Source organism: Eublepharis macularius, chromosome 10 (genome assembly GCF_028583425.1).
Source record: "Eublepharis macularius isolate TG4126 chromosome 10, MPM_Emac_v1.0, whole genome shotgun sequence".
NCBI classification, from domain to species: Eukaryota; Metazoa; Chordata; class Lepidosauria; order Squamata; family Eublepharidae; genus Eublepharis; species Eublepharis macularius.
Genome location: NC_072799.1, coordinates 94,366,447 through 94,379,341, shown reverse-complemented (window position 1 = coordinate 94,379,341; position 12,895 = coordinate 94,366,447). Strand labels below are relative to the sequence as shown.

The following is a 12,895-nucleotide window of genomic DNA, read 5'->3' as shown; positions in this document are numbered from 1 at the left end:
AGACCCTCAGGCGAGAGGGGCGCTCCTGGACTTCCCATCACACGTCTTTTAGGCGCGGAGGGTCCATTTCCGCTGACCCGCGGAGGGAAGCTGCTCCGCTTGACAGCGAAAACCCCAGCAAAGCCGCGCCACGGCCAGGCTGCCGCAGCGGCCTCGAAGACTACATGTCCCGTCGTGCTCCCGGGCAGGCAGCCGGGCGACCCGGATGAGGCCCCTCCCTCCGGCGCGTGCGCGCTGGCGAGCGGCTCCGCCGGCTGGTGCGTGCCGAGAGGGCCTGGCGCTGCTGCGCGTGCGGCGCCCGTTGCCCCCCGCCCGGAAGGAAGGAAGGCCGGAAGCGGCTCTCGCGCCCTCTGCGGCTGCCTCGTCCCGCTCGCCGCCATGGCGGACTCGGCGCAGAACGGGCCCATGCAGGGCGGCGCCGGCGGAGGGGCCGTGGTGAGTGCGGGCGGGGCGGGGCCGGGGGCCGGGGTGGGGGGGCGCCTCTCTCTTCTGTCGGCCGCGCTTCCCCCCAAAGAATCAGAGGCCTGGAAGGGACCCCCCCGGGTCATCTAGTCCACTCCCCTGCACAATGCAAGGGGCGCATAACGACCTCCCCCCCTCCCCCGCTTCATGCCCAGAAGACGGCAAAAGACCACCAGGACCCCTTGCCACCCCAAAGTGGCGATCAGCCTTATCCTGGGCATGTAAGAAGGGGCCACAAGTGACCCCTCCTGCCCTCCCCCTCATGATCTGCCCAGGTTCACAGATTCAGCATTGCTGTCAGATGGCCATCTGGCCTCTGCTTAAAAACCTCCAAAGAAGGAGAGCCCACCAACTCCCGAGGAAGCCTGTTCCACTGAGGGACCATGATAACGTCAGGAAGTTCTTCCTAATGTTTAGTCGAAAGCTCAGTGTGTGTGTGTGTTGGGGGGTGCTTCATTTCACACTCACCGCAACCCTGTGAGGTATATCAAGATGGGTAGCCGTGTTAGTCTGTCTGTAGTAGTGGAAAAGAGTCAGAAACCGGTAGATATCTGGTCTCTGAAGAATCGAGCTGTGGCTCACGAAAGCTCCTACCCTACCACAAATTTTGTTAGTCTTACAGGTGCAGCTGGACTCCGACTCTTTTCTCCTGCAAGGTATGTTAGGCAGAGAGAAGGTAGCTGGCCTAAGGCCACCCTGTGAGCCTGAGTGGAGGTTCGAACCTGGGTCCTTTAGATCCTAGGCTGACAGTAGCCACTACGCCACACGCGCTCCTTTCCTCACGGAGGTGAATGTCATTCTCTCCCTTAAAAAAAGCCCTGCTGGATTAGACCGTTGTTCTGTTGAGTCCATCATCCTGTTTTACCAACCTGTTGCTCTAGAGGGTCACCCAAAAGGGCATAGAGGTGGTCCCCAGCGGCTGGCTCTGTAGATGAAGGCTCTCTCTAGTCTTCTTGGCTAGACGCTGTTGGTGGCCTCCTCCTCCCTGAGTCTGCCTGACCTTTAAAAGGTCTGCAGTTGTGCCCATTGCCATCCACTGGCGTGGATTCGACAGTGTAAATTACTCAGTCAGTGGAAAATGTCCTGTCCTGAACTTTTCTCCCATTAACTTAACTGGGCGCCCCTAAGCTCTAGTACTTGCACTCAGGTCCAGATACTTTGCTTATAGTTTGTTACTCACAATGAGATACAGAGATAGGTTCCAAAAGCCTGTTTTGGGTATGACAATCAACAACTGCACAAACACATCTGTTGAGTGGTTCAGAAAACATAACAAGGTAGGTTATGTTGGTACTTGCTTCTTGTGGAGATAGCACTGATGTTACAAAATGTGAAGCTGTGTCTGGCATGGGTTTAAATGCCACTTGGCTTCTCCAGGGTGGTTAGAAATACTGCATCCAGAAGCCAACTGATACAAAATGAAGTTCTACTGATTTTAGTGGGGCTTACTTCAGTGCAGGCATACTTCTTATCACAGCCTTATTCTCCTTGAATCAATGTTGCAACAATTGTCTTGACTACTGGCAGTGCAGCCAGCTCCTTACCATAGGCAAATAGAGAAGGAAGCCCCCAAAATTTGCTAACGGACCTGTAGAGAGATTAAAGAACCTGAAGGATGCTGGGGCAGGAAAGACAGCTAACATCTTCGTGGTTTGTTTTGTGTTTTTCCGCACGGAGTTGGTGAGACTTTGAAAACTAGATTTATCCTGCCTTTTTTTACTTGGCAGGCAGGACTTTGGGCAAAACGCAGGCAGGCAAGGCTTCTCTTGTGTGTGCTGGTTTTGAACCCTCTATTACTTTCAGATTAAAATAAGCTGTGTGTGCATGCGCGCGTGCGCGTGCACCTTGCTATGCTGATTGTGGCTGACTAGCTCCAGAGTGTGCCAGGACTGATTTTTGTTACAATCCCAGGCAGGCAGTAGGGAGGTGGGGTTAGCCCTTGCAAAGCTGCTACAGGAGGTTTGGTGAGTCAGAGTTTGGGCTGGCCTGGCCTGGTTTCTACTCTGGGACTGTATACTTTTGCTTAGCATGTGGGTGGAGTGTTCTTGCAGTGCCCGTGCGATGCAAAGATGTTGTTTTGGTGCAGCTCTTGGAAAGCACAGTCATAAATGTTTCTATCCAGTTGGGGTGGATTTGAGAGTTAGGTTGTTAGAGGTGCACTTCACACTCGCTGGCAGGTACCTTCAGGGGCAAGCAGAGGCCCAAGTTTTAACGGTGTTAATCTCTTTGGTAAACTTCTAAGCTGTGTTTGCGTGGCGGGGTTTAACAAGGGGAAGTGCCCCTGTGTGTTGGGGTCTGTTACCATTTTAGGTGGCTATGGGAAATTCCCTGCAGTGGATGTAAGCACCTAGGGTGTACTCTTCTTTGGGGCATGTGCCAATAAATTTCCTGTAGTAAATCCGTCTCAACCATTGCCTGGGCTTGCTGAGGCAAGGAAGTGAAAGCTCAGACAAGCTGCTTGCTGTCCTAGTCATGAGGCAAAGCAAATACCCTTGTGCATTGAATGATGCAAGACTTCTTTTTTGGGCCAGAACCACATTAGGGATCAGTTTGGGTCTTTTGGACCTGTTTCTTGTAGCGCTGGATACAGGGCACTCACCCGCTACCTGTCATGGCTGTTATCAGAGCAACAGGGGTCCCCTCGCACTGTGCAAAGAGGAGGCATCCCAGACCAACTTCACAAGTCTCGTGGTTCATCATTCTATGAAAGCGAGCATGCCTGTTTTTTCTCTTAGAAAAATGTATGGTATTGGTAAGTCCTCATTTGGGGGATTTTGTTGTGTATATTGTATATACTGCCTTTTACTCACCCTATCCATAGCCCAAGGATATGTATATACATATATATTTTAGTGGGAGGTAACAGATGTTTTACATCCTCACTACTTTCCCTTTCCTTGTAGCAATTTCTGATGTCTAATAAACTGGACACAGCAATGTGGCTGTCCCGGATATTCACTGTTTACTGTTCGGCTTTATTTGTCCTGCCTCTTCTAGGGTACGTATAAGAACTGTCTTTAAAAACAATGGTGTCCGTGATATGTGGACCCTCTGAGTGAATGTTGGGTGTTTGAGAAATCCAAGGGGGCAGAGAATGCAAAGAGGGTAGATGTCGGTACACAGGCACGGCCCAGCCACTGTTGAACCTTGAAAGATTCCAGGGGGACAGTTGAGCTTTTCCTGAAATTCTCCTATTGTAATCAATAGGTAAGTAGTTATTGATATTTAATAGTCTCTATCCCTGCCTGTATATGCACATTCAGCTTGAGTGAGTTTAGGCTATTGTTCAAAGCTTTGATGTTTACCTTCTTTAAAGTCTTTTGAATTTTTTTTCACTTGATGAAGTTTTTTTCAGTTGCTGTGAAAGCACATATATAAGTGTAATTAATTTTCACCTGATTAGTAAATATTCTTGGTTTGGAATAGCCGATCCATGTCTGTTTTGCCAAACGCTGTACGCGCAGGCTTGGATCCATCAGAGCATTTCTGTAGGAAGGATTTTTGCTTTTGGAGGGCAAGCCTGTCCTCTGTCTCCTAAAACGCTCCCCAAAAAGTGTTGGGATCATTTTGAGCTGTAGTGGGAGAGGGGAGGAGAGAAAGGGATGATCCACAGGTGGAGATCCTTCTGCCTGCAGATACGTTCTGCTGGATGTAAGCCAACTGCTAGTTCTAAACAAACGAAGATTCTTGTGGTGTTTATTGTTGTATTTTTCTTTCTTATCCAAAGAAACACAAATATCTTCATGATTCCTCCCCCCCCGCCCCAGCTTCCGCCCCAGAGTTCAAGTCATGCTTCTCAGTGTGAAGCAGTGATTCCGTTCTTGACTGTGGGTGTCTTTGGAGCCCATGCAACGATGATGCAATTCCAGTGGGAGGAAGGCCGGGAGCTGTGGCTTGGTTTGTATGGTAACCTCTCCTTTGATAATTCACAGGTTGCACGAAGCAGCGAGTTTTTATCAACGTGCCTTGCTGGCAAACGCCCTTACCAGCGCTCTGCGGCTGCACCAGAGGCTGCCGCACTTCCAGCTGAGCAGGGCCTTCCTGGCTCAGGCACTGGTGGAGGACAGCTGCCACTATCTCTTGTATTCCCTCATCTTCGTGAATTCCTACCCAGTGACAAGTATCCTTTCTTCCAAGAGTTTATTGGAGAACGGGAACCCTTCCACTCCAAAGCAGCTTGATTGCCCGTGTGGCAAACGCGCCAGGGTGTGTGGGGGGCTCAACTCTCCTCTCGACCACAAAGCTTACTGGGTGACCTTGGATCAGTTGCTTATTCCCAGCTTAGTCTACCTCGCAGGGTTCTTGTAAGAATCCAAGTAGCAGTGGGGTGTGTATGTTGACATTCCCATTTAGAGGAGGGCTGGGATGAAAGTGTAATCAATGAGATGTGGTGGTATCATTGGTGTACTTGCTGTTTCAAGACCCGGTAGCCAAAACAAACAGTTCCCTGAACTTACAGCACACTCAGCAGTTCTTGAACATCCTCTTAAGTTCCAGCAGTTTTGTGTCGCTGAGGATGATTGATGAATTTTTAGTAACATAAAATGTTTTTAAAAACCCATGTTGTCTACTCTATGCATCCTAGAGCGCTTTGTTAAGTGTGCTTAAAAATCCCAGGACCATTTTGGTGATTCTCTTGCTCCTTGAGCTTGGCTTCTCAGGCAGCTCTGACTTGACTGTCTCTTAGAAGATCTACAGTGAAATCCTAAGCAGAGTTACTCCAGTCTAAGCCCATTGATTTCAGTGGGCTTAGACTGGAATAACTCTACTTAGGGTTTAACTGTTAGTCTGGAATTTGTAGATAGGAAGTCACAGTGGAGTCAAATGCCGCTGTCAGAATACTACCTCTTAGTCGCTTGGATCTGGAGATGGAAAGGGCTGCAGCCCATTAGGGGCCATTGGCGGGACCACGGCTTGGTAGAGGTCAGTTGTCTAATCCAGTATAAGGCAGCTTCCTGCATTCATCTGGAATGTGATCCTAGCAGCATGTGGACAGATTTGATCAGTTAAAAGAGATGATCGATCAATAACATTATTTGGCCATCAGTAGCTACTGTTGGAGGGGAAAACAGATAGACACATTCCAAAGACGTCTTATACTTGCTTGCTAGCAAAATAAGCCACTTGTGCTCCCATCCCCTAAGACATGGGAGTAAACAGACACGCTGTTCACGTATAGCAGTATACAGAGGAGCCAGAAGTCTAGTCTGTGCTGCGCTCTGGGCTGAAAGTGGCCTAAGAGAAACAAGCAGCAAGGGCCAAATTGTTCGTGGCACGAGGAGCTGTTTTTCACTTGATGACTGAAGAGAAATTGCACTAAGAATTGAATAACTCATTTGGTCAAACTAAGGCTCTCACCTGATCAAAGGAATCGTTGCTAATTAATCGACGCATTTTAGTCCATTTTAGATAAGTCTTGAGGTGAATAAAACTTCTGAAATAAAATAAAAATTCTTCAGAAAGTAATGTGAATTTCCATAGGACTTACTCCCGAGTCCGAGATGCCTTTGAACCTGCAGCCTTGCCCCCTGCTTGCAAGCGCTTGATACTATGTCTGGCCTTGGCGGGGTGGCCCCGTGGGGGTGCCCAAGCAGTGTCCCCATGGGGCAGATTTCCAAGCCTCCAGCCTTGACTCTCCTTCCTCTCTCCTGTCACTGAGGTTGGGTGGAAACATTTTTAAAAGAGGTCAAAGGGAGAGAGAGAGGAGGAAATTGTGCCCAAATAATTATTTTTTTAAAAAAGGCTTGGCTGTCTGGAGTGAAATCCCAGGACTCTCTTAATTGACCAAAGAGATCTGCCCGCTTCTGAGGCTGCTTTACCGAGGATTGCAGGAAGCTGCCTTGCGCTGGCCCATCAAGCTCAGTGTTGCCTGTTCCGACCAGCAGGGGCTCTCCAGGGCCTCCGGCGGGGGTCTTTCCCATCACTGGCTACTTGATCCTTTTAACTCCAGATTGGATCTGGGACCTTCTGCGTGCAAAAGAGAGCCACAGCCTCTTGCATGGAAATGTGAGCTTTAAAAGTTCAGTTGGCCAAAGTTCCTGCTTTCTGTTGGAAAGCAGCTTTGCCTGCCCTGTTCTCCATTGATTCCGGTGCACTGCTCACAAATAGCCTCGGAAAGTAAACAGATTTGCTCTTGACTCTAGGTCCACCAAGTAATCATTTGGTTGGTTGATCTTCATGTTAAAATTTGCCCTCCCACATACAAAGGGCTGGGCTTGTCCATCCCTCCCAGTTGTATGTAGCTGGGCCTCTGGAAACCTCTTGCTCTTGGCAGACCAAAGACTTGCATTCTGACATCCTATGAGGGTGTGTGTGTGTGTGTGTGTTCATAGGATGAGGATGCAGCGCAGTGTATTAAAAGATGGGCCGTTTTCCTTAATGTCTGCTTCAGTGAGTATTTTCCCTGTTCTCTTGTTCTCTTTGCTTCACGCTGCCACCTACACGAAGAAGGTCCTGGATGTGAGTCTGATAACAGCGTGTGGTTCCACCCGTGTTGCTGGAACAGCCCCTGTGCTCCTTGAAGGGAGGGGAGGACGCCAGCGTAGCACGTGACAGGACTAGGCCCCACGGACCACCAGCAGAAAGCACCGGGGGCTGCAAGGCTGCCTGGCTGTCCCAGCTGCCGTCTCCGCCATGGGCAACGTCGTTCTTGGGGCCCCCTGGAACTCCATTGGGAAGCTGCAGTGGGGAGGGGGGAGGGAGGGGCGAAACTTCGGCCCCTCCCGTGAGGAGAGCTCTCCCAGCTGGCGGGAGGGAATGAGTTTGCCCCGGTGTGGCTGTCACTCTGCCTGGGTCATTGGGCTAAAGATTCCCAAGGTCAGAAAAGGCTGTTGGAGCGAGGAGGGGAGAGCTCGGGAGAATGAGTGCCAAAGCTGTTCCGTTTTCTTGACATTTCTTTTTTTTTTCTTTCCCCCCTTTAAAGGCGAGAGGTTCAAATAGTCTTCTTTTTCTACGAAATCTCTTGGACAAATTAAATGCTAATCAGCAGAACATCCTCAAATTTATAGCTTGCAATGAAATCTTCCTGATGCCAGCAACTGTGTTCATGCTTTTCAGGTACGACAGACAGTCCTTTGGCCTATTCGCAGTGGTCAAGCTGTTACGTAGCCCAGTCTGAGCATGCAAGATTTTAGCGCAGCAGCAGCCAGTCCTTGCAGCGTCCCGCTTCGGGGGCCCACCTGACCATCTGGGAAGCAAGATTCAGGCAGCAGGTGTTGCCCCCCAGCCATCGCTTGAGATGGAAGGAGCGGGCGCCTGCCGGGTGTTTGCTGCATGACTGTCTGAGGAGGGTCGCTCTTCTCCTTCCGTGAGAGATCTGTGTGGTCTGTATTTGTCTGCTGTTGGAGGACATGACTTTCAAGTGCCTGAAGAGAGCCCCGATTCTGCTCTCAGAAGGGCAAACTTGGAACTTGAATGTCATACCGAGTAACAGATCTCTGACGTGTTGAGAGAGGAGAGGTCTTTGGAGGAAATGGCTAACTCAGTTCAGCTGCACAGGAGATCCCAAATGCACCCTGGTCTAAGTGAATGAGTGAAAGGCGATGTTGACGGCATCCTGTGAGCTGCAACACTCTCGCTTGCTGTGGAATTGGCCGGTTGACTTTCCCCAGGCTCATTATTTACAAGTCTTCTTTAAAATGGTGCTTGTGGCGTTGTAATGATGAATGCTTTCCCTCAAGTACTGTAAAAGTTGTGCAGTTCTTGTCTAAAGTAAATCTCCTGGGTGGTGCCTGGTGGTGGAGGAGGAACAAGTAGAGGAAAAATGCTTAATTTATGCTGCTTACCACATTAGGAGATGGAAACCAGCTGTATGAACGGCGCCTCCTGGATTTCCCATTTCTGAATGAAAGGCTGGCGTTCTATTGAACCTTCTTCCTCACCGTGCATCGGGCTGGGCTGCACAATATCACTTGGTGTGAAGTCTGCAGCCAGTTTAATTTGTGTGAGGCTCGTGGCTCTTTGCTGCTTTTGCTGAATTGTACAGTTTCAGCCGCTGTGCAGCTAACCTGTGTTAGGGACCATTTGCACAACTTTCCATAAGAATCTGCCCAACTTGTGACGGAAAGTCCACCTTTTCTGTGGTGGTGCCTGGGCTGCAGAATACCTCCCTTAGAGATGCTTGCCTGGTGCCTGGTTTATGGCCCTTGGGTGGTGGGACAGGAGAGCTTTGTTTCCCTGAACAAGATAGCTTTGTTTCCTTTTAATGATCTTTGGTACTGCCCTGTGGGCTCCTTTGGCATTCTATGATGCTTTTTCTTAGCAGCCACAACATTTTCAAAATTAAGGTTGAAACATCTTAAATAACAGCTGGCTGGTGTGCACATTTCTCATCACTTGTGCGCATTAAAATAATTTAAAGGGGGTTTTGTTCAAAAGAATTCCTTCCCTTATATCTGCTCCCCCCCCTTTTTTTCTTTCCTTCCAGTGGGCAGGGAAGCTTGCTGCAGCCCTTCATTTACTACAGGTTTCTCACGCTGCGATACTCCTCCCGTAGAAATCCTTATTGTCGGTAAGAAACTTGGGAGGAATTCCTACACACCCACAATCCTTACTGTGCTTCGGAAATGTGCTATTTTACTGGGCCTTGCTGTATCAGCATGTTGCAATTTGGTGGTTGTCAGTTGTGAAAAGTAAGTCCTTTCTCAGATTGTTGTCCTGAGCAGCAGTGGAAGAGCCCCAGCCTGGATCCAAGTGTGGGGACGGAGCCCATGTCTTGTGCTGGGAAGGCTTAGAATGGCTGGGGCCTCTGGAGGAGACTGTCCAGAGTAGGCAGGGCTGGTCTGGACGAGTGGATGCCTGAAGGCCCAAGGGAGCTTTATCGCAACACAGGCCTCTCCTGTTGGACAAAAGGGACGCCCGCTCTGGATTCTTGCCACTTAAGGCCGACTGGAACCGAATACGTGGCTTGAAACCGTCTGTCCTGGGTCTTCTCCTTCCCTCTTCCCTCACAGTGTGTCCGTTCGACATTGTGTATCGGCCGCTGCACACAGCGCACACGCCAGGGTTTGCAAGGAGGGAGCTCAGTGGGCCGTTCTGCCTTGGAAGAGGCAGGTGTGTGCAGACCTCTCTCCCAAGCTGTGAGATTCTCCGTTACAGAGTGAGAGTTTGGACTCTCTTGTGGGTCTTGAGGCTGTGGCAAAGAGCCAGCGCAGCCTAGTGCTGGCCTGGGACTTGGAGGGAGCCGGGCTCAAGTCCCTGCTTGCCATGAAAAGCACTGGGTGCCCTTGGGCCAGCCACGCTCTCCCACCCTGACCTACCTCATGGTATGTGTAGGTGTGAGGTTAAAATGGAGAAGGGAAGAGTCATGTACATCACCCTGAATTCCTTAGAGGAAAAAGGAGATCGAAAAATGGTAAAATAGGCCCGCCTAGCTACCATCGGGACATGGATGGATGGAGAAACTTGTCTGGTGTTTAAAGTTATATACTTCAGCATGTAACTTTAGTTCATGGCTGCAGCAGCCCTAATAGCCCCGTCTAGCTCAATTGCAGCAGAGCTGAGAAGCTGAGCAGGGCCAGTACTTGGGTGGGAGACCACCCCTGCTTCTCCCTTGCCTGGGAAACCCCGTGAGGCAGAGCGCCATGAGGCAGTTGCAACTTGATGGCACCCTTTCTCTTTAGCTCATGGCTCCTGAGGCAGTTTGTAGTAGAAAGTGAACAGGGAGGAAAAAATAGCCGTGGAAATCCCAGGAGAAATAGCGCTGCTAGAATCCTGAAGAAGCCCCGCCCCCCGCCCCGGCCCCACACATCTACAATCCTTAGAGGCCGGCCCAGCTCCCAAGCGAATGGTCAAACCGACGTCCCCGGGCACAGATTGAGTCAGGCCGTCATTCCTTGGTGCAGGCTGTTCTGAATCAGCGAGTGACCTGCCACTGCCTAAATGTGCTTCTAACACAGAAAAAAAATCTTCTTCTTAGGACTCTCTTCACTGAGCTGCGGATTGTCATTGAGCATGTGATCATGAAGCCGTCGTGTCCCGTCTTCGTGCGCCGGCTTTGCCTCAGCAGCATTTCCTTTATCAGCAGACTTGCGCCCACAGTCTCATAGCCAGCTTCTGGCCGGCAGATGGGTGCGTCTAACGAACATTCAGAGCAGCTGGGGTTTGTAAAATTCTGCATCTCGCTCAAGGTTGTATGAAAATCTGTCATTTCTCTTCCAAGAGCATCTTCTGTGAATTGTATCCTATGTTTAAAGAAACAAGAAATTTAATCTTGGTTTTCAAGAAGATTTTGCTGTGCTTTTGTGAACAATGAATGGCTCTGTCTTGGACAAGATACTTCTCAAGGCAAAAAAAACCCCCAACCATGCCTGCATTGTACAAAATCGCCCATGTGCTGTCGTGTCTGTTTTTGTCAGTACTGAATGAAAATATTTTATTTAAAAAAAGAGTGTCCAGGCAGTGCACATTGGATTGTGTCTAATGAGCTTAAGGCTCTGCTGCAGCATAATTGTCCAGTCTCTTTGGGGAAACAAATTGGAATATCTATATATGCAGTACGTTTGAGTCAGTATTCCTTCCATTCAATAAATGGAAGAATTTGCTCAAGTCAGCCAGTCTTTGTAGTCAGTACAAATCAGAATGTGAACAGCATCTGAGTTCATTCAGATTTATTTGACGCTTTTTCAAATGCATAGCTCCCTCCCCTCCCCGTAACATTTATTTCTTTGGAACATAAATATTTCTCTAGACCGTAGAAATGCACCGCTGTTTTCACTGTCTTCCAGATGCAGGAATCTTAAAAACCCCGTCCTTAAGGTGGTTTTGAAAGATCTCCTTAATGCCAGTGGTTGTGGACTCCAGTTTATCTTGGGAATGACCGTGATCCCGGGCAAGTAAAAGTTAAAACAGCTTCCAACACAAGGCTCCGGTTTCATTCTTCACCCGTCCCCCGCCTCAAGTGTCTTAGGGCCCCGATCCTAAACCTGTTTTGGGACATAACACACGGCACTCTGAAATCAGGAGGATGCCGTTCCAAATACTGGGCACAGTCCTGCTGTACTTGGGCATGCCACCAGCACCTAGGAGGATTGCCACGGGCTGCGTCACGCTCTCTTTTGCCCGTGGAGGGGAGCAAGGGCAGGCTTTGTGCTAGCCCCTTGTGGGGAGTAAGAGGTCTGGGCGTGCCTCCCATCTCCTCTGCCCGCCCACCCAGCCCCTGTCCCTCCGCCCTGGTCAAGGAACACTCGGTCTAGCTGGGTTTCTTGTCTGAGTCAGAAGGGTGTACTAAGCATGCACGAAGTGTGCACAGGCTTGGGTTGCATGGTAAATTTCCATGAACGAGTGATCTTGTACAGATGCTTCCTCGTGCTACAGATCCCCAGTTTGCCAGCCGTGCTGTTTCTGAGGGTCTCCTGTCCCCTTGGAGCAGGAATGGGGGGGGGTGGATTTAGGCTTGCAGAGGAGGGGGTGAGGGAGGTGCACGTTGCTGACAAATAGTGGAGCTTTACTGAAGGATCCGTTCCACTGACCCCAAAGTCACGTGTCGGCTTGGCCTGCTGTGTACCCATGGTGTGGGCAAGCAGAGCTCTCTCCCCCCCTGGTGAGTCCCTCCGCGGGAACTGAGCCTGCACAGGGAAGGATCAGGGCTAACGTGTTTAGGACAGAGTTGCTCGTGTGTAAAGTAATGTGGCTGCAGATACTTCAAGAAGAGCTCTCCTACTTTCAGAGCAGTCACCCAAGGACGGCTGTTCTTAGCCTTGGCTTTCTTGTTTCCTAATGTTGATTGTTTATGGCTTTAGAAGGAGAAACTGCACAGATTTTAATTTTTAACACATGAATCTGAGCAGCGTTAGTAGTCCAGTTATTTTATATTAAATTAAATTAGTCTTAATAAAAGTATTTTAATGTGAGTTACTGTTTAGTCTTCCTTCTGCCCCTTGAAACCAAAGACTCGTTTTAGACAAGAAGCTTATAAGCTAAAAGTGCTCCTGGATTTCAGACTGCAGGGATGTGCAGGCCGATCGAATGTGCAAATTGTTCTCCTACCCAAAACAATCGCTACACAATCAGTATGTTAGGGTGTGAAGGGTTAAAAGCCTGCTTGACGTGCTAATTTTCTACAGATGGGAAGATTTTGTGAAAATCTTCAGGAGCAGCCAGGTGACTTTCCCTACCTGTCATCTGAAGTAAGACCCACCAAGAACCATCTTAGCCAGGGCTGAGCCCTTTGGGCAGGGCCAGACTCCTTCCCTCAAGCCCAAATTGTGAAAACACCACGTGGGCCTGTTAGAATGTCCCCTTCCCTTGTGACGTGTTTGGAGGGGCTTTCAGCAGGAGTTCGCCGATGAGTAAGCTCACTATGTTCCTACGTACCCAGCCCTGTGTGTGTTTACTTAGAAGTAAATTCTTCTGAGTTCTATGGGGCTTACCCCAAGTAAATATGTATAGGTTAATTTGAGAAAGCCGACCAACAAACAGCCCAGCTTAGCCCGTC

General features: G+C 49.6%; 1 protein-coding gene across 1 annotated transcript; it reads left to right on the top strand.

Annotated features, from left to right (window-relative positions):
- Window positions 1-243: 243 nt before the first annotated feature.
- On the top strand, window positions 244-12,311 carry TMEM33 (transmembrane protein 33). The gene is made up of 7 exons (XM_054990386.1): window positions 244-435; window positions 3,366-3,460; window positions 4,395-4,582; window positions 6,854-6,921; window positions 7,385-7,518; window positions 8,888-8,971; window positions 10,379-12,311. Exons 1-7 carry the CDS (start codon window positions 379-381, stop codon window positions 10,506-10,508), a joined length of 756 nt encoding a protein of 251 aa, XP_054846361.1. The 5' UTR covers window positions 244-378; the 3' UTR covers window positions 10,509-12,311.
- Window positions 12,312-12,895: the final 584 nt, after the last annotated feature.